The sequence below is a fragment of the Canis lupus genome, chromosome 2, assembly GCF_048164855.1.
Source record: "Canis lupus baileyi chromosome 2, mCanLup2.hap1, whole genome shotgun sequence".
In the NCBI taxonomy this organism is placed as follows: Eukaryota; Metazoa; Chordata; class Mammalia; order Carnivora; family Canidae; genus Canis; species Canis lupus.
In genome coordinates, this window is record NC_132839.1 from 16,410,173 (window position 1) to 16,431,224 (window position 21,052).

General features: G+C 34.7%; 1 protein-coding gene across 25 annotated transcripts in view; it reads left to right on the plus strand.

The window, feature by feature from the left end:
- The window catches only part of ARB2A (ARB2 cotranscriptional regulator A), a 413,754-nt gene that overhangs the window by 31,100 nt on the left and 361,602 nt on the right, over positions 1-21,052 (plus strand). For 19 of the 25 annotated variants that reach the window (XM_072791456.1, XM_072791470.1, XM_072791354.1 and 16 more), the window contains 2 exons: positions 15,664-15,765; positions 20,667-20,767. In XM_072791456.1, coding sequence (XP_072647557.1) covers positions 15,664-15,765; positions 20,667-20,767 — 203 coding nt within the window. Of the gene's footprint in view, positions 1-6,218; positions 6,343-15,663; positions 15,766-20,666; positions 20,768-21,052 lie in introns of all 25 variants that reach the window. The other 6 variants (XM_072791437.1, XM_072791466.1, XM_072791366.1 and 3 more) reach the window with 1 other exon arrangement.

Genomic DNA, 21,052 nt, shown 5'->3' on the forward strand with positions numbered 1-21,052 from the left:
ATTAATGCAGGTCTGATGAAACCTCCACCAACCTGATAGTGAGCTCTGGAGCAATATTGCCTGTCAGAGTTGTCCTGCATTAGTCTGAAATGGTGGTGCCTTCATATTCCAACCTGGCTCAATCAGCAACTAAGCCAGTCAGCCTGGGAAAGACATGACCTTGAATAAGGCAACTCTTAGCATCTGAGACAGACTCTGAAGTGGGCAGCAGTTGGAGGCTCTTTGCTAACTGTACTCCTTGCCACTGAGTAGCAAGTTCCCCTTGAAGGGGGCATGTAGGCTAGGGGTTTACCTTCGTGTCTACCACATGCATATTATATTTTAAAATCTAAGTTGAACCTTGAGTTTACATAGTTTAGTGAGTTACTGGTAAGCATATATCGGGAATGAGAAATTTTTTTTTTTAGAATGAGAAAATTTGATGTAGACTTTTGAAAGTAAGGTATTAGTACTATTTCATAGTATTGGCTACTTCAAAAATCTTATGGATATAGTTAGTTTCTATTTGTCTAATTTGGCCTGGAGTTATGTATATTTATAATATTGTTTATTTTTTATTGTTTATATTTACCATAGAATTCAAAGTCTCTAAAGTAGCTTATGTGACATTATACTTGACCCATGTAAATAAAAGAGGCTATTTGTTTGAGATACTGTTTTTCCAATGTTTTGAGCTTATATATTTGAGAATTATTTTGTCCTCAGCCATAGTTCTGCTATTTCTGCTCCATATTATGAAAACTTCATAAAAGATTGCTTAAATTACTTTTTTCTTTTGAGAGTCTTCAAATGTGAGAATTTTCTTAGTCTTTAATTTATTAGTTTCAGTTTTAGCATTGTTTTGCAGATATTCTAAAGATTTCATTCTAGCCTTGTTGAGTTTGTCTTTTTGCTTGACACAAAACAATGTGACACCTACCCAGATGGCTTCCAGTTTTGGAACCTGTTAAAAAGGCACAGTAATGCATTATTAGTTTCTTCTGAAATCTTTGTATTTTATATGCCTTAACTTTTGACTCTTTGTTTTAGATATTTGACGTACCAAAGGATTGTGAGGAATGATGAGGAATAATTTTTATCAATCTTAATTCTGAACAGCAACCAAGTAGACTGAGACAGTTTTGGTTGACAGCTTTCATCTCTATATAATTAACTACATCCAACTTAGTCAGTCTCTAAATTGTAATACTTCCTGATAATATAAATTAGTATATGAAAGTGAAAACTTTCTGTAGGATAAACTGGAAATTGAAACTGGAATAGTTTAAATGGTTTGACTCCACCATGCAGGTAGAGGACTCATAAGTAGGTGCTTCTTCTAAGTAGGAGTCAGAAGACCAGAGTTAGAATCCCCTTACCATTGGGATGCTTGAGCCAGGTTATTTAACTTTACAAAGCTCAGGATGCCTCATCTCTATAAAATACAGATATATCAAATACTCCTACCCTTGCCATTGGTAGTGATGACCTAGTAAGGTAATGAGTATGAAAGGACTTGATAACTTTGTGGCCAACATATGCTGTTTGGGAGATAGTTAGAACAGTATTCTTTGGACACATTTTTATCTAAATTAGGGCAGAACTCACATACTTGAACATTTTCCAGACATACATTTTTAATAAGATTAGAAAAATATGAATAAATTATATTTTAAAAATTAATTTAAATTTCATTATTTCTATCTTCAATATAGTCTTGGAAACCCAAGTCAACTCCACAGGTATTTATAATGGGGCTTTATTAATCCTTCTTAGAATTCATCCAAATGGCACACATCAGAAGTTTCTGATTCCTCTAAGTTGTACTGAGTTGGGTGTCCTTGCGTTTGAGTACAAATTAATTGGAACCCAAATATGTTTGAAACTATGTGGATTACTAATATTTATAGAGAAATTTTAGTTTTCAAAATGTTTTTTGTGTACATTCTTCAATATAATCCTCATAATTGCCTGTACAAGCAAGTGTTCTTATTTTCTTTGTCATTTCCATAACTTAGAGAAGTTAAAGAGTTTCTCAAAGTCACCCAGTTCCTAGGAGGTGGAATTGAGATTAAAAAGCTCACTTTCTCATTACAAACCTCTATATCATATTGCCTGGTAAACTAAAGGAATTATTTTAGAAAGGATTAGATTGGAGTCATCTATTTCTACTCCTTGCTAAGCCTTGATCCAAGCATAGATGTCATTCTCTATAGAAGCTGTCATTTTCTATGCACCAAGAGCCCATATTACTCTGGGCTTTATCTTCCATGTCTGCTCCTTGTTCTTCAGCCTTTTCCCTATTGCTCATGTGTATATGTACACACACACACACACACTCTCTCTCCAAAACACATTTTTTGTGTGCTGCAGCCTCAAAACTATAAGCTATCCAGGATTATTTTATTTTATACTTCCCTCATTGCATTCAGAATATGAGGTGGCGGGGTGCCTCGGTGGCTCAGTCACTTAAGTGTCTGCTTTTGGCTCCTGTCATGATCTTGAGGTCTTGGGATTGAGCCCTGAGTCAGGCTCCTTGCTCAGCAGGAGCTTCTCCCTCTCCTTCCTCTTATTCTTTTGCCCCTCCCCACCATTTTTACTCTCTAACTCTGTCTCATAAATAAATAAATAAATAAATAAATTAATTAATTAATTAATTAATTTGTTAAAAAAAAAAGAATGTGAGGTTGGAAAGACCTTCTATTGTGAAGTCATCTATATCTAGTTCTTATTTAGTACCTACCTAAAAACAAACAGATGGAGAAAACTTAGACATCAGTGTATTTTCCTATACATAAGTACTCATGCCACATTTTGAGCAAACAGGGCAACTAAGAAATATTCTACTGTTTCATGTTTTGAAATGCTGACTGGATAAAGATTACAGATGACAAGTTATTTATAGCTTTATTTAGACATAGTGGATTCTCTGTTGGAATCATAGAAGGAAAGAAGATATGATAATTGCTTTGTGTAGTTCACAGAATGAAATTGCAAACTGAGATGTTTTGAATCTAGTTTATACTATAACCATTTCTAGGAAACCATATTTAAACAGCACTGGTTATCATGAAGTATACAACATGTCAACTGTGTCCCAATTCACATCAGTAAAAACCTTCTACCACTTTATTCCCTATAACCTAAACTCCATCAGATAATACTAAATAAACTATGTTGAGTGTACATATTAATATATATCAAATGTATCAAACGGCTTGCTGGCTGCATTTTCAGTAGTGTTTATCTGTGGTCATGCAGGTTATAACTCTGAATTTTTATTAGGAAAACTAAATTGAGAATTTATAATGTTCCTGATTTAGCTTCACCAGCTGTGCCACAGCCATGGAAAATAACTCGAGAGGGTAAAAATCTAACAGTGAATAAAAGAGCAACAGACAAATCGCTTTTGCTTCATGCTACCTGCTTTGCATCTGCTCCTAGAAGGTTTAGGATTACAGATGATAATTAGTAGTCTCCTAACATGTATCATCATTTTAGTAAATTGTGACATATTTTTTGTTATCTCATATAAAATATGATTATTAATTGCTGTATAACCTTGAGAATCTTAAAAATGATTCTTAAAAATGTGAATCTTTTTTCCCCCCCGTCTTTTACTCATTCATTTGTAAATTCAAAAAACAAATGCCCAGTGAGTTGTAGACATGCCAGACATGTGCTAGGGACAGACATGATACTTCCTCAGGGAGATCAAAATCTAAAAGGGGAATGTATTATTAAACATTGCACAGTATTTAGAGCTTTTTTCCCCAAGGTTTTTTTTTTTTTTTTGAGATATAATTGACATATAACACTATGTAAGTCTAAGGTGTACAATTTTGCAAATGATTCCACAATAAGATTGGTGAACATATCCATCACTTCACATAGTTAACTGTCTTTGTGTGTTGTGATGAGAACTTTTAAGATTTACTCTCTTAACAGCTTTCAAGTATGCAGTGCAGGATTGTTAACTATAGTCACCATACTGTACATTAGATCTCTAGAACTTTAAAATTTGAATCTGGAAAATGACTCTAGCACCAAAAATATCTTATAACTTGACTTATTAAAACAGTCACAATGAAATAATAGTATAAATTACTCTGTTTAGAAATTAGGCAATTTGGGGCCAATGAAAAATAACTGCTTATATTTAAAAGAAATACTGGGTTGGCGGAGGGATAAACATTGCAAGAAGTCCCTATAGATATTAGTTGTGGAATTGTTAACGGAGAGCAGTGCGTGGGATCTCTCATTATGAACATTTCTCTTGAATTTCTGCTATAAGATGGTGTATAATAGGGAATTACTGGTAAAACTTGTGCTCAAACTTCTAAGATTTGACAGATAAGACTAATTCTTGCATACAAATATTGCTTTTTTATGACATTGTGATAATTATTCTAGGTCTTACATATTTTAAAAATGGCTATTTGGCAGTTTGTTTTGGTAGTTAGAGAGTTAAGCCCTCACCTGGCCATGACTATATCTCTTTTAACTCACCACTGCACCCTGGTGTCTTACACATCACTCACCATACAAACTACAATATGTTTCTTCGAAGGAATGTGTCAACACATTGACACATTCCTTCAAAGGAAAGGAATAAAATCCAGATTTTATTCATGTAGATTTATAAAGTTTTCAGTTACCTATTCACAGAACTTCTTCCCTGCTAAGTGAAAATGAGTTCCCAATCAAAAATATTCTCATATTCTAGTTTCCCCTATTAGGAAGCCTCCATTGACCAACAGCATTCCTGCTAGTAATAGCACTGGTCAGGTGTGCATACCTTCTAAAATACTAATTCTCAACCACTATATTTGAGCTACATTTTAGAAATGAGGAAACTGAAAATTTATGTCCCTGGCCATAGAGCTATTATTAAATGGTGAAGCCAAGATACATTTATAACAATTAAAAAATATATGTCAGCTTGTGTTGAGCACTTAATTACACATCAGCTACTATGCTAAATATTTTACATTTAGCCTCCCTGTAACAGTATGAGGGAAACATGATTATCATTGCTATTTTTCATATTTGGAAATAAGACACAGAGAAGTTAAATGATTTATCAAGGGTACATGTAGTTAATGGTAAAGCCAAAAGGTATTTCCTCTTGTAATAGCCCCCATACCTCCAGTTAGAATTGAGATAAGAGCAATATGGTTTATGACTATTTGGAACATTTATAGTTTAAAAATACTATTTTCAGTATTAGTTTTTTTAAAGTATTTTCTTCTATACTCTGTTGATTATGAAAATGACCAGTTTTTAAAGATAATTATAAAATATCCGTCTGAACGGAAAATGAAGTTTACTTTGTGGATAGCAAATAAATCGAGTTCTTTTATCAGGAATATTCAGCCTTTTTTTATTGTTGTCATGAATGTAGTTTTTATATAATTTCATTAACAATCATGGATTGAGTGAATTAGTTTAATTTTTTCCATTGTATGTTTTGTGTTTTTGTCTTTTAAACTTTAGGAATAGTGAATTTCTTTTAGTCTTCATGGACACCCTGGGAAAAGACCATCTATTTATAGTGTGAATACCTTCTCTTTGGCCAAAATAGAGCAAAATTATATTTTTAATAAATCATAATTATATATTATGATTATTTACTGGAGTGCCATTTATAGAGTATGGCTTCCAGACATTGAATTTGACATAGTTTCATTTTTTAAAAGAGCTAACTTTTTCCCTTAAAGTTGTGTTTTGAATTATACCAAAGTAGCTTACAGTTATTCTGTGTATTTATGTATTTTTCTCCTGACTGTTTCAGAAGGAAGACATTCTGACCTTGTAATTGGCACATGCTTATGGTTTATTTTGAAAGAAATTTCAGGCTTTTGAAACTACTGGAAGATATTAAAAAAAACATTAGATGATAGAGAACTAAACTTACATAGTAAGTTTAGCTAAATTAAATTCACCAACCTCAGGTATCTGTTTATCTAAAATATTGTGTTTGGTGACATGAGACAGAAAAAGATGACAAAAACTCGATACCTTTATCCTGGTGCTTGTAATCTGTTAGCTGACCCAGATAAATACATAAATAACTATAATACAAGGCAGGCTATGATAAGTATTGTGGTATATAGGCATCAACAAATGCAGTGGGAAATCAGAATAGAGAGATTAATCCCAAGTGAGAGGATCTACGAAGTTCTCATGGAGTAGGTAGGATTGAGTAGAGCTTAATTTATTGCTTTCATTCATTCTAGACTGTCTTCTGAAGATTGATGTCTATTTCCTTGAGCTCTTTAATTTTGTTGCCAATTTGGATAAGCATGGCACAAATCCAGCAGGGAGGTCCAGATGAAAAAGAAAAGACAACAGCACTGAAAGGTACATACTTAATTTGCTTTTTCAGGGTATTTTCATTGTGCCTAATGAAGGTATAGGAATATTTAGGTGGTCTTCCATTCATTTCAATTCTAAAATAAGAATGTCACTATTGAATCAATTTGTAATACTTTGTATCCCTCACATCAACTGTCTCAATGTCTCAGATGTAGTATGTACTCAGTAAATAAATCATAAAATCATGTAATTTTATAACAGTAAGAATTCGTAAGTCTTCCTTATCCAAAGTCTTATATTCAATGGTAAAACTAATACTATAGGTCTCTTGAGTTAATAAGATTATTGCCATTATCATATTTTTGTTGATCAGAATTTCATACTAGGCTAAGATCATGATCTGCCTAATAATCCAGTATTCTATCTTTGTGGCATTAATTAGGGATATTTTTTGAAAGACTCTCCACTCTCCATTAACACCTTGGAGGGAATCTATCCTAGACATTCTTTGGGAATTTTGAGTTCTAGACCTTTTAAAAGTCTGCAGTCTAAAAGAATTTTATTCCTACAATAAGCATGCTTTGTTGAGTGGAAAGATCTGTTCCTTACCATATATTTCAATCTGTCTAGTGACTTACCCAAGGTCAGCTTACCTAAGTAACTCATACATGGTCTCCCAGTTACTTTCTTTTGATGGTTCAAAAAATCTTACGGATTTCCTAATGTTGAGATGCCAACTATGCCGGATAATGAGTCTCTTGTTCAATGTAGAATCTTTGTGGTCTTCAAGATGCTTTGTAGGTAATGCCCCAGGTAAATATGTACCAGACCATCTTGATTGCAGCCATTTTTCTGAATCCCTCACTGCTATCCTACTCTGCTTTACAAGGCTGAATGCTAAAGATAACTCAGGAATCTCTCCTATTACCTCTTACCTCTTTTCATGAAAGCCTAAAGCATTATATATATATATATATAATAGCTCATAATTTACCTCATCTTGTCCCTGCTTTTAGAGTTAATGTTCTGTCAAGGGGATGGTGTAACTAGCCCTTAAATTAAAAAATGGAAAATGGCTAAGAGCATTGCTTTCTCCTCACAAATGTGAGAGATGCTGATGTTTTGGATTAGGGTGGTAGAGAGGATGATAACATGTTCTGGTTATGTTTTGAAGGAAGAGATGACATGATTTTCTGTTGGATTAGAGACATGGGATGTTAGAAGAGAAATCAAGATAAATTTGAAGGTTTTTTGCCTAAAAAGTTTCAAGATAGATGCAATGTGTTAAATTAAGAAAATTGGGGGTCGCTGGTTGACTCAGTTAAGTGTCTACCTTCAGCTTAGGTTATGACCTCAGGGTCCTGGATTGAGCTTGCATTGGGTTCCCTGCTCAATAGGGGAGTCTCCTTCTGCTTCTGCCCTTCCTCACCTCCACTCGTGCTCTCTCTCAAATAAGTAAAAATCTTTATTAAAAAAATGCTGGTTAAGAATTTAAAAAATAGATTAAGAAAGGGAAAAAGCAGGTTGTGGTGATGGTAGTGGAAGGCAAGAATTAAATTTCGGACATTGAATATAAAGTTGATAGGCCACTTAAACAGGAAGGTAGAAAAGTAGGGTAAGGGGTTTGGGAGAGCATTTGGGTTAGATATAAAAGTTTTGGGAAAGTCTTAAAAAGGAAAAGAGAGGGGCCTTGGTAGTTCAGTGGTTGAGCATCTGCTTTTGGTCAGGTTGTGATCCTGGGGTTCTGGGACTGAGCCTGCATTGGGCTCCCTGCAGGGAGCCTGCTTCTTCATCTGCCTATGTCTCTGCCTCTCTCTCTGCATCTCTCATGAATAAATAAATAAAATCTTTTTTTTTAAAGGTTTTAGGAATCATTAGCACAGGGGTAATATTTAAAGGACCGTAAGTCCTAATTGAGATCACCAGGGACATCAGTGTAGACAGAAAAGAAGAGATCTGAAGATTGAGCCGTGCAGCATCTCAACTCTAGAGTCAGAAAGATGAAGAGGAACCATCAAAAGAAGCTGAAAATTAACTTCTAGTAAAATAGGCTAAGAACCATGAACAAGAGATCCTAAAATGAAGAAAATAGGAATAATTCATGGAGTCATGATGATTCAGGTTAGACAAGGACTGAGAAATTACTTTTGGGTTTGACAGTATTTAGATCATTAGTGATCACCACAAAGAGCTGTTTTCATGAATTGATGGAAATGAAAGCTGTGCTGGAGAGCTTCCATAGAAAATGTGAAGAGAGGAATTGGAAATAGTATGGACAACCCTATAGAAAGTTTTATTACATGCTTGTATGCTGTTGGAAATGATTATTAGCATTGTCAGAATAATGGTTAGTTTAGGAGAGACGACAAGGAATGTGTGTGAGTTCCTTCCAAATAAACTCACTGGGTTTCCACCTAGATAGATTTTGTGCATCTTCAGCCTTACTTGATAATGTGAAAATTTGATCTTCCACGTAGTCTTTCCAATTTATAATTCCTCAAGCAATATGTAAGAGTTTACATAGGTTTTCTGGATTTTAGAGGTATTACAATTATGTAAAAAGAGTATGGATAGGGTCTAGAGATGGAATAGTCTGGATTCAAACTCAGGTTTTCCTACTTTTCATGAACTAGCTGCTTAGCTTCTCTGAATGTTTTAATTCATTGGTACTATAGGAATAAGAATGCTTAGTACACATGAGCTTGTAAAAAATAATGAAGGAGTTAAATTGGAAATATTAGAAAAGAAAATGGCAGTGCATAGCAAAGCATACTTAGAACAAATTGTCATATTGAATAAAACTGTATCTTTAAAACAGTCTACTTATCAGTTTTATTGATTATACTTTTGGTGTCCTTTCTCTGTATTCTTTGCCTAATCCTACTTCGTGAAGATTTTCTCCTGTGTTTTCTTCTAAAAGTTTTATAATTTTAGATTTTACATTTAAATTAATGATGCATTTTGAGTTAATTTTTATATAAGGTATGAGACCTAAGTCAAGATGTGTGTTTGGTTGGTCTTTTTTGGCCTTGGTAATGTCTTTTTGCACCAGAACCATTTGTGAAAAAGACTACATTTCCACCATGGAATTACTTCTTTCATCTTTGTCAAAAATGAATTTGGGTATTTGCATGGCCTTGTTTTGGGCTCTCTGTTTTGTTCCATGGATCTGTGTCTATCTCCGTGTCTATCTCTTATTTAATATCCACTCTATTGATTACTGTACCTAGTATATCTTAAGATTGAGTAGAGTGATTCTTCCCATTTTGTTCTTTTTCAAAATTGTTTAGCTATTACCTATTCTAGGTTACTCACTTTTCCGTATAAGTTTTAGAGTACAAATATCTATATCTGCAAAAAAAATACTGAGGTTTTGATAAGAATTATATTTAAACCTAGAGATGGATATGGGGAAAATTGACATCTTTGTCAATCCATGACATGCTATGTCTCTCATTTATTTAGATCTTTGATTTCCTTCATCAGCATTTTGTAATCTTCAGCATGTAAGTTTCAAACATTTATTATTAAATTTATGCCTAAGTTTTAATTATTTAGGGTGATTTTTAAAAAATATTTTATTTATTTATTCACGAGAGACACACAGAGAGAGGCAGAGACACAGGCAGAGGGAGAAGCAGGCTCCATGCAGGGAGCCTGATGCGGGACTCGTTCTTGGGACTGCAGGATCACGCCCTGAGCTAAAGGCAGATGCTTAACTGCTGAGCCACCCAGGCATCCATATTTAGGGTGATTATAAGTGGAGTTGTGTTCTTAATTTCAGTTGCCATGTGTTTACTGATAGTTTATGGAAATATCATCAAGTTTTGCATATTGATATTATATCTTAGGACTTTCCTGAAGTCATTTAATAGTTCTAGGAATTTTGGGGACAGATTCCTTGTGATTTTCTATCTCATTTGCACACTGGATGATTTTATTTCTCTTCCCAATCAATTGGCCTCTTATTTCCTTTCTTGCTTTTTGTACTTGCCCAGGATTCCTAATTCTGTGTTGAATAAGAACAGTGAGAAAATGGACATTATTTCCTTCTTTACTGGGAGTAATAATGAGTGGTGACACTCTCATTTTACCCCTTTATTTTTAGACCTGTGAATTAGGGCTATGAGAGAAACACTACCATATAGTGGACACTGATTCTGAGTCTGTACAGCCTTCTGAAGAATCCTGCCTCAGGACTGACAGACAGTGGTCTGTCACTTAGCTGGCACTGTAATGAATCTTCAGTAGGCCATCTCACCATTCTCTCAAACAGCTGTTTCAGGATAGTGGGGAAAACGGTAAGACCAATGAATTTCATGAGCATGGGACCATTGTTGTGCTTCTTTTGTGGTGAACTCCTTGATCAGAAGCAATACTATGTGGAACACCATGATGGTGGATAAGGCATTCTTTAAGTCCACAAATAGTAGATAATGGCAGAAATACTACATATGGGGAAGACAAATCTGTATTCAGACAAAGTATCTATTCCAGTCAGAACCAAATGCTGTTGCTTTCATAATGGAAGTAATCTGATGTAATCTATTATGACCATGTAACTGGCTGATCACTTTGTGGAATGATGCCATTCTCCAAAGTTTTGGTCTTTGGTCAAAGTGTTGGTCTTTTCTGCTGGCACATTGGACAATCAATAATGGCAGTAGCCAGGTTAGATTTGGTGAGTTCCTATCCATGAGCCCATGCATAACGTCCATTTCTTTGGAGAGACAGACCACTTTGTTCATGAGCTACAAGAGTGGTTGGGGAGAGAGGCTGACTGGTATCTACAGAAGGAGTCATCTTATCCACATGATTGTTAATACCTTCCTCTTTTGAGGTCACTTTTTAAGTGAGTATTAATTTGGGATTCAGATATCTTTCACTTCTTTTGTCCATTCAAGAAGACTATTCACACAACTCTTTTTCAAATTTCCTTGTCACCGGTTTTCCAATCCTTCCAGGTCCCTGACCATTCAGCCAAACTAGTGGTCACAACCAATGAATCGTTATATATTCACTTGTGTGGCCGTGTCTTTTTCCAAGCAAACAGAACAGCCAAGTACACTGTTCTCAGTTCTCCCCACTGGGAGAGATTTTCCTTCAGTGGTATCCTAGAAAGCATCTTTGGTATGTTAGCTTCTCTTTTGGGTGATGCCTGAGTATCATGCAGAACCATTTATAAACACACCTGAGTCTTCTATCAACTGATGTTAGGAACCCTCCATGAGGCCTTGGGTGCATGCCAATAGATAGAAGGTATAGCAGGAATGGAGGCTATAAGCCCTTGATGTACTTCAGGTAACTTATTGTTGTCTTTAGAGCCTACTCAGTCCTGATTACAGATATGCCACTCCCATTTGATGATGGAATGCTGTTGTACACACCCAAATTTATGACTTGGTGGGTCAGAAAACAAACACCCAGTTTATGGTGGGTAATTCAGATCACCTGGTAACTTGGTAGCCCATGGTTAAGCATTTAGTCTCTACTAAGGCCCAATGTTGGGCCAAGGAGAGTAGTTACCTGTGGTAGATGGCAGGGCTTTATACCAAAATGCTAAGGGCCTTGCCAAAGATTCCAAACAACATCCCAGGTTTCCCAGTTTAGTGACTTAGTTCTCACTGTAAGGTTTAGCATAAGATAAGAGCCATTACAGAACTCTTCAGGGATGCCAGGGTTGTCCTCACAAATATGTTTCTCATTTTTGTGGGGAAAGGTATGTCTTCTGGATTCTCCCTCAGTGGGCAAGTAGAATGACAAATGGAATAAATGTATTTTCCAATACCTAAACTCAATGCTCTTTCAAAACCACCTTACTTACTCTATGTGCCATTTCAACCCTAAAATATTCTGCTCCCCTCTTCCTTACCTTATAAAGAATAAAGTTATGAATATAGAAATATGCTTTCGCTTTGTTCAAAATGTTCCTATGAATGACAAAATGAAAACTAAATAAATAGGTATTCCTCAGACTTCTCCTCTGTTAACTAGGGAACCAGATACAGAAATTTTTTTTTTTTTATTTCATTAGCTTTGAGAAGACGTGTAGGTAAAAAAGGTCAGAAATTATTTTTTCTGCCTTTTAAAATGAAAGCAATAATAATAATAAATAAGCTGCATTTACACAGAGACTGGATTCCAAAGGCAGTGGGTTTTATGCAAAAGTCAAGTATAATAAAAAGCTTCTATTAAAAATACCTTCAATCACCTATAAAATACAGTATGACTAAATCCATGTAACTTAAATATGCATCAGATGTAACACAAGTGTTTTTTCTAAAACATGCCTCTGGTGATTAAAGTGATTCAGGAACTAGAATTCTAAACTTCAACTAAGCATATGCGGTAATTGGATAAAAATACCACTTGATACCCAGAAGAGTTGAAAACGGAGACTTAAACAGGTATTTGTACACTCATGTTCATAACAGCATTATTCACAATAGCCAAGAAAACAACGCAAGTGTCCAAAGACAGAGGAATGGTGTGATGGTTAACTTTATATATCAACTTGACTGAGCTATGCCATGCCCAGATATTTGGTTAAACACTACCCGAGTGCCTCTGTGAAGGTGTTTCTAGAGGATATTTGAATCGGGGTGAATATGTATGTAATACTTTCAAACACTTTTGGAAAACTAACAAACATAATGAAAATGAAACTATATTCATAATTTTATTCTTTATAAGGTAAGGAAGAGGGGAGTAGAATATTTTAGGGTTAAAATGGCACATAGAGTAAAGAAGGGGATTTTGAAAGAGCATTGAGTTTAGGTATTGGAAAATACATTTATTCCATTAATCCCACTGTACAATTAAGGTGTAATTTTGGACAAGCCCTTTTACTTCTCTGAGCTCATTTCCTTGTCTGAAAGATAGTGAAGGTGATAATACATGCTACTATTTATAGGGTTGTGATGATCAAGTGAGGTACAGTATCTGAAAACTTTAAATTGGTATAAAGATGAGTGTGTTATGATCTGAGCTGATAGACAAAATGCCTGTTAGACATAAGATACCTGCTTATATGTTAGGTAGTTGCTGTGTGTCTGACAAAAAGGTTTCTAAGTTTTGAACTGTAGATGACTTAAAATGAAGGAGCGAGCCTCAATTCATTGGAAAGAGAGAACATTTTCTAGCCATTCCAAGCCATTTATGCTATTAAGAAATCTTCCATTTTACTCTGTTTTGCAAAGAATTACATGGTGTTCAGAAACTTACTAATGAATCAGACATTTGTCAGCCTATATCTCTTTTTTAGCCCAGTATGCATATTATGTGACATTTGCGTTTTACTAAAGAATTTGCTAACATTTTTTATTTTTGAATTTTGAAGATGCCATACTTTCATGGGAGGTAGGGTTTATTTGATATAGCAGTTTGAAAAGTACTAAAAAAATGATTTTTTTTGAGGGCTTATCTTTACGTCCTACAGAAAGAGACTAGAGATGGAGGTAGGCAAACTACTTTTTTTTTGGCATATTTTGAAGTTCCATACAGATGGATTTGTTATATCTCTATAAGTAAGAGACAGAAATAAAGTGTTTCTTCTGAGATAATTCTTTTGTAGGAAAAGGGACTTTATTACATATCCTAGGAACTGATTTCAGGAACTTGAATTAGAATGAAAAAACTCAAACACTAATTTTTTTCTTTTTTAAAAAAAACATCTTTTTGTAACTGAATAAATATTTGAAGTTTATCTTTTTGGTTTTCTGAGTTTTGATATGACCGTCTGATGACATAGAGTGAGAATTTCTGCCTCATTCTATGATAAGAACCTAAGAAATATCATTAAATTCTTGTGACAGACTGATTCTAGGCTGGGGCAGGGAAAAGATAAGCCTATAGCAACCATCTTGTAGTAACACAAAATAAGGAAATATTTAAAAAACAAAAAGATAAGAGCATGTCAAAGAGTTATAGGAGCCAGCTGGAAGAGTTTACAGCCATGACCATTGCTGGAACAATTTGAGTAACAAAATAAATGTAGTATTGGTTGTAACCCAAAATTATAATAAATATCTATGACTCTCTACTGATACAAATAAGATTGAATAAATGTATATAAATGGAGGAAGAGAGACAAATTTCATACAGAAGAATTCCAAATAATATATATTGATATTCTCTGCTCCACAAAGTAGAGCATAATTCCACCTCTTCCTCTCTGAATGTGAGCTAGACTTACGTCTCATAATCTGAGGAATAGGTTATAGAAAGGGAAAAATAGTTAACTTCATAATTGAGAAGCCTGGCAGACACTGCATTACCCAACTGATGTGGACTAACATCCCTAGTGATGTTCCGTGGATATCATGTTCCCCCGGATGTGATGTAATAAGAAGGGCAGTTCACCACTGTGGCATTCTTTCCAAAAACCTGCAACCCTAATTTAATCACAAGAATTAAAAAAAAAAAATCAAACATGCCTAAATTGGGGGTCATTCTACAAAATACCTAACCAGTATTTCTCAAAACAGTCAAGATAATGGAAAAGAAGCAAAGATTGAAATCAGTCATAAACCAGAGTATATTGGCAGGCATGACAGCTGCATGCAGTGTGGTATCCTGGATGGAATCCTAGAATAAAAAAGGGCATTAGTGGAAAACCTGATGAGTAATTTCTGGACTTCGTTGACTTCTTCACTTTCACAAATGTACCCTGGTAATGTAGATGTTAACAATAGGGGAAATGGGGTAGAGGATATACAGACGGTATCTGTACTTTCTTTTAACTTTTCTGTAATCCAAAATGATTTCAAAATAGAATGTTTATTTAAAAACCTTTGTTGACAATTTTTTTATTGTATGGAAATCAAACTTTGTGAAGAATAAAAACTGCTTTGGGTTGAATGTTAACCACATTTTTTCCAGTTAGCTTTTTCTATTTTAATATTGTGATTTTTCCTATAAAAATGGAATAATGTGCTGTATTACCCCTACTTAAATTTGTAAGTTTCTTTATTCATAAGTAGTAGTTTCACCTTTATATAAGATTTAGTGACCATTTAAAAGACCTGAAACTTTTAAAACTATGGATAGAGGTTAATAAGATACAAATTAATAGCTGAAAATTTTGAGGGAAAGAAGTTAATAATTTACTGTAGTGGTACATAGGATCTAAAATTATGATTGTTTTGGGAATTATGATTTAGAAAATGCTTTTGATATTGCCATGATGTAGCACTTGGGGAACTTAAGATTTTAAAAACATTATCAATAAGGCAACACATAAAAAGTAACCTAATAAAACAAAAGAATACTTAATTTAAAATATAATCTTTGTTATTAGCTATGTTATAAAAATATAACTTTGTTATTAAGAAAATGAGCATAAGCACGTTTCATATTCTTTTCTAGATTTATTATCTAGGATTGATTTGGATGAACTAATGAAAAAAGATGAACCACCACTTGATTTTCCTGATACCCTGGAAGGATTTGAATATGCTTTTAATGAAAGTAAGTGATTGTATACTATATACAAGACTTATTTATCATGGTAGTAGAATCATAGGACAGATATTATTCTCTATTTTTATTAGCCAGTTAGAATGTTTTATGTATTTTAAGAAATAATGACTTAACCCTTCATGGTGGAATTCTTCACTCAAACAAAAGAATTGTAATTTCCCATAATTGTCAAATCGCTTAAAACAACGGACATGAATTTGATTTGACTTAACATATTTCAGTCTTGAGCATTCAGCTCTCTGGCATCCAGTTGCGACTCCAATTAAATTATGTAGAAAGATGCTACTTTTTCACATATTTGAAATGAAATGACTAGCAATTATCATCTGTGATGATATTTTAATTGAGCACGATACTCAATTTTCCATGATTTTTTTCAGGCAACATCCTTATTTTAACATTTATTTTATTATTTTTTTAAAGTTTGTTTGCTTGTTTGTTTATTTATTTGAGAGAGAGAGAGAGACACAGAGAGAAGGTGAGAGGCTGAGCAGGGAGCCTGATGCAGGGCTGGATCCCAAGACCCTGAGATTATGATCTCAGCCAAAAGCGTTGCTTAACTAACTAAGCCACACAGGTGCCCTGCTTATTTTAAAATTTATTAATTAAATTCTGAATTAGAAAGACTTTTCTTTGGGATTTGGAAGAACATATCATAGGTTACAAGGATGTTTCTGGGACAAAGAATTATGATTCACTGAATTAATAACATGATATTATACTTGAAAAGTACTATTGTTACAGGCTTTGGTGGTATTTGAGTTGTAGCTTTGTATATTTTGGTCCACATCAACTAAATTGGTGATTTGTTATCACTGTGGTATTCCTGTGGTAGTTATAATATCAGTTATAGGTGTCAGGATTTATAGTGACAGTCTCTGTGTACTAGAAAATTAATTGAGTTTAAACAGGTAATTATTAGAAACTTTGATCTCTTTTCTCATATTTTCATGCTTTTTAATTAAGGATATCTTATGCCAAAATATGTAATATTTTGTCTTTTCAAATTTCTTTATTTTAAATAACAGAACCAAATAAGCATTGAGACTAAAATTGCCTTTATTCCTTTGAAAAATTATTCCTAGACTCCTTCAGAACAGGAATGGGGGTGATCCCTGGGGGGCTCAGCGGTTTAGCGCCTGCCTTCGGCCCAGGGTGCGATCCTGGGATCCCGGGATCAGGTCCCGTGTTGGGCTCCTGGCAGGGAGCCTGCTTCTCCCTCTGCCTGTGTGTCTCTGCCTCTCTCTCTCTCTCTCTCTCTCTCTCTCTCTCTCTGTCTATCATGAATAAATAAACAAAATCTTTAAAAAAAAAAAAAGAACAGGAATGAGATGGGATGTTGGTATTAAGGGTAAATCATAGAACTGTGGATATAGGGACATCAGTTTTCATTGAAGTCTATGTTTAATCTTCCTTGAGTGTTTCTTAAAGTGAATAAAAGAACAAGCTATACACCTTTCTTTTCTAAGTAGGCCCCGTACCCAATGTGGTGCTTGAGCTCATGAGTCTGAACTCTGAGGTCAAGAGTTGCATACTCTACCAACTGAATCAGCCAGGTACCCCAGAAGCAATACACTTTTATCTTCCCCTTTTTTACCAGTTACATACACACACCTTTTCACACTTTATACACCCTTGCATGTCCATACCTATATCTTTGCATCCACATGTGCCCTTTTGTGTATGTATACCTCAAATGTGAATGCATCCTTGCACACGTGTACCATTTATAAGTATTTTGGATACTTGCATAAACATAGACTAACAATATGAGGCAGAAATGCTTGGATTCTAAGTAGAGAATGTCACTTTTAAGGATCTTATTTTTAGCTTGAAACAGTTCAGCTTTGAATTTGGATAAATGGTGAATATTTTTCAAAGAGGTGAGCATTTGGAAATAGGAAACTGGGTCTTAATACTAAACCCCCATGAGGGCAATTCTAGCTTTGTATCTCTAGATATTTCTTTTTTAGCTTAGATATTTCTTAGCTTAGATATTTAGCTTAGATATTTCTTTTTTATGATGACAAAAAATTTTTTTTTTGAGATTTTAATTATTTATTTGACAGAGAGGGTGGGGTGGAGAGAGAGAGAGAGAGAGAGAGAGAGAGATTGAGAGAGCCAGCCAAAGAGCACAAGCAGGAGAAACAGCAGAGGGAGAGTGGAAGCAGGCTCCCTGCTGAGCAGGAGCCCAATGTGGGCAATCCCAGGATGTTGGGATCTTGACCCCAAGCTGAAGGCAGACACTTAACCAACTGAGCCACCCAGGCACCCTGATGACAGAAACTCTTATGAAAACTTTGAAATTGAACTTTCATTACCTGATTGAAGAAGTTTCTAATTTTTTCTAAAGGATTTTAAAGTAGTTAGTTGGATAAAAGAAGAATTTGGATACAAGTTTTACTCTAAGCCAAAGGGGAAGAGATTTTTTCTTAGTGATACAAAAGTGTGCTGCCTCATAACATTGCACCAGAGCATAGGGAGTATAGGTGAGGGCAAAAGCAGAAAAGTCTTCAAGTTCTTTATCAGCAAGAAGCCCTAAGCCAAAGGGGAAGAGATTGTTCCCCCTAAGCCAAAGGGGAGGAGATTGTTTTTACCTGCATCAAATTGATACCTTATTCTTTCAAATCACTGTGCCTTTTCATATACATCTTTTGTTTAAAATGCTCATTTAGCCAATTCTCCTGTTGTTGTAATTGTATAAGGTCCAGCTCAAATGTTTTTGCTGATAAAGAACTTGAAGACTTTTCTGCTTTTGCCCTCACCTATACACCCTATGCTCTGGTGCAATATTATGAGGCAGCACACTTTTGTATCACTAAGAAAAAATAATTGGTCTTGTGGCAGACCATTTGAACCTGATATTTATTGAACTCTTAATACATGTCAGAAAGTATCCTAATACTTTCAGATTATTAATTCATTTAGGAAAGTGATAGCATGTTTGAGGTCCTAGACTCCATAACAAATCTGATAAAAAAAAATATATGGACACAGTTCCCAGAAGAGCACACATTTTAGGTATACATGTGAAACTTTACAACTGATTTTGAGGACCGTAGCTAAAATGTCCTAAAACAGATCTTTGACAGTCTCTGGAGAGATTGTCCAAACCTTTGAGAAATGCCATATTTGCAAATAAATATATAAGTTATCTAGCTACTTTTTCTGGATAAAAAATGCTCACTTTCTTTGCCTTATAACCTTATTTTCACTTTTAACAGTAGTGCTAATTAATAGGTGGCTTATTTTGACAGGTCCCATTTTTCCTAAAGAATTCAAAAAAGAGTATTCTGGTGATTCAACACAGTATCTCATGTTGAGAGTATTTAAAACTTTACAAATAAGGATTAGCCCTTATTTTGCATATTTAAAAAGGCAATTTTGTATGTAGTGAAATTGATTCATAAAAATAGTGGAGTAATTTTACTTGGAGTAGTATTTCCAGAGTTCAGTTTCGGTGTCATTATTTCCTTTTAAGTTTTTGTCCACTCCTGCATGTCCTGATTGAATAAAAATGAAATACTGGGTTCCACTCTGCTTGATCATACCCTTCTTTGGGCTCTAACCCCTTTCTTGTGCCTCACTGCACTTTGCATCAGGTCCAGATCCAGTAGTTTGAGCCTTCTACTGTTTGATCCCAACATATTCTCCAGTTTGGTTCAGTACTTCTTTTTGTTTCTGTTAAAATGGACTGTTCACTGTTATTTGAATTTTCTGTCCATTTTTTACATTTTTGTTTAAGTTGCTAGGTTGAGGCAGAGGAGAATAGGTTAAAGTACTTGGGCTGTGGTCTATTTCTCTCCTGATTACCAGGAGAATACTTGTGGGACAGAGAGAAGACAGGTGGCCTGGCCTTTTCTCCTTAGAAAATGATGATAATGTAATCTTTTAGTGATTACAGACTAACGTTTACTATGAGCAGAGGCTTTATCCATGGAATACTTTGAGCAGGATGACTGGATTGCCATTGCTTATGGTACATAAACATATAATCTGTGGCTGTATGAAGTATATTTCTCTGGAGAATATCATATAAATAGTACCACTCTCTGGCACATAAAATTGAAGTATTTTATAACCAAACGCTCACTAATGTATGAGGTAACCTTTTTGCCTCACTTAGAGACCTCACCTGCTCTGGACCAGAGAGTGCTGGCAATGAGAGGAAAAGACCTGGAAGAAGTGCCCAGGCTGTCCCAGACTTCTCCGGCTTTTCTTTGCCTGTACCTCTTGATTGCTTATTCCCTTGATATTACCTTGAGTTACTGTCAGCATAATCTCTGAACTGAGTGTGTCTGATTTGACAGTCCAAACCTGTTGGTTGGCTCACTACTTTTCTCCAGTGTTTGTTTGAAATCTTAACCATACTTCAAGGCCTAGTTGAGAAATCTCACTGGACCCTCTGAGCCTATTCTAACCTATAGGGATCTTCCAGTTTCCCAAACTCATTTTAGACTTTATTGTCTACATGGGTTGCCTGTGACAGTTTTTAGATTGTTGACTTACTTCATTCCTGTTTAACTTCCTGAAAAGTTGCTTAACTTTTTAATATTTATCCTTTTACTCCTCTGGTAACCTCTAAGCTGAGGAACTAGAACCATGTTCACAGCTGTAACTAGCAAAGATCTTTATACATTAAAGGCCCTCAAATGTTGTTAATTTGCTTTAGAGAAATGGAGGTCAAAAACCAGAGTGTTTGAATAGTTGGGACCATTTTTAAATAGTATTTAGGTGTTTGCATCATTCTGATGTCTGAAGGAAAATCTAATGAAAAAAATGAAACTTCTGAGAAAGTTATTTTAGACTTTTATCAGACATTTGTTATATTTTTCATAGTATTGTAAATATACTCTGAATCATAGCAATACTATTTGTTTATCTTCTAGAGGGGCAGTTAAGACACATAAAAACAGGAGAACCATTTGTTTTTAACTACCGAGAAGACTTGCACAGGTGGAACCAGAAAAGATACGAAGCTCTAGGCGAGGTACGGTCATATATTCAACTTTAAATTGTTGTTGTTGTTGTTGTTGTTGTTTTTCCAATTTGAATAGTCAGAATAAAGTTTTCGAAGTTAAAGTAATTCATGAAGTCTTTCTAAAAAAAATAGTGATTTTAAAAAAGGTTTTGCTTTTTTTTTATTTCAGTGGTTATGTTTGAAATGTATTCTCAGTTTAAAAGTTTTTATGTAATCATACACTTCCCATGACCTTAATATTTTATAGTGAGTCATTACATCAGAAAACAAATTCATGCCAAATTTTATCTTTTA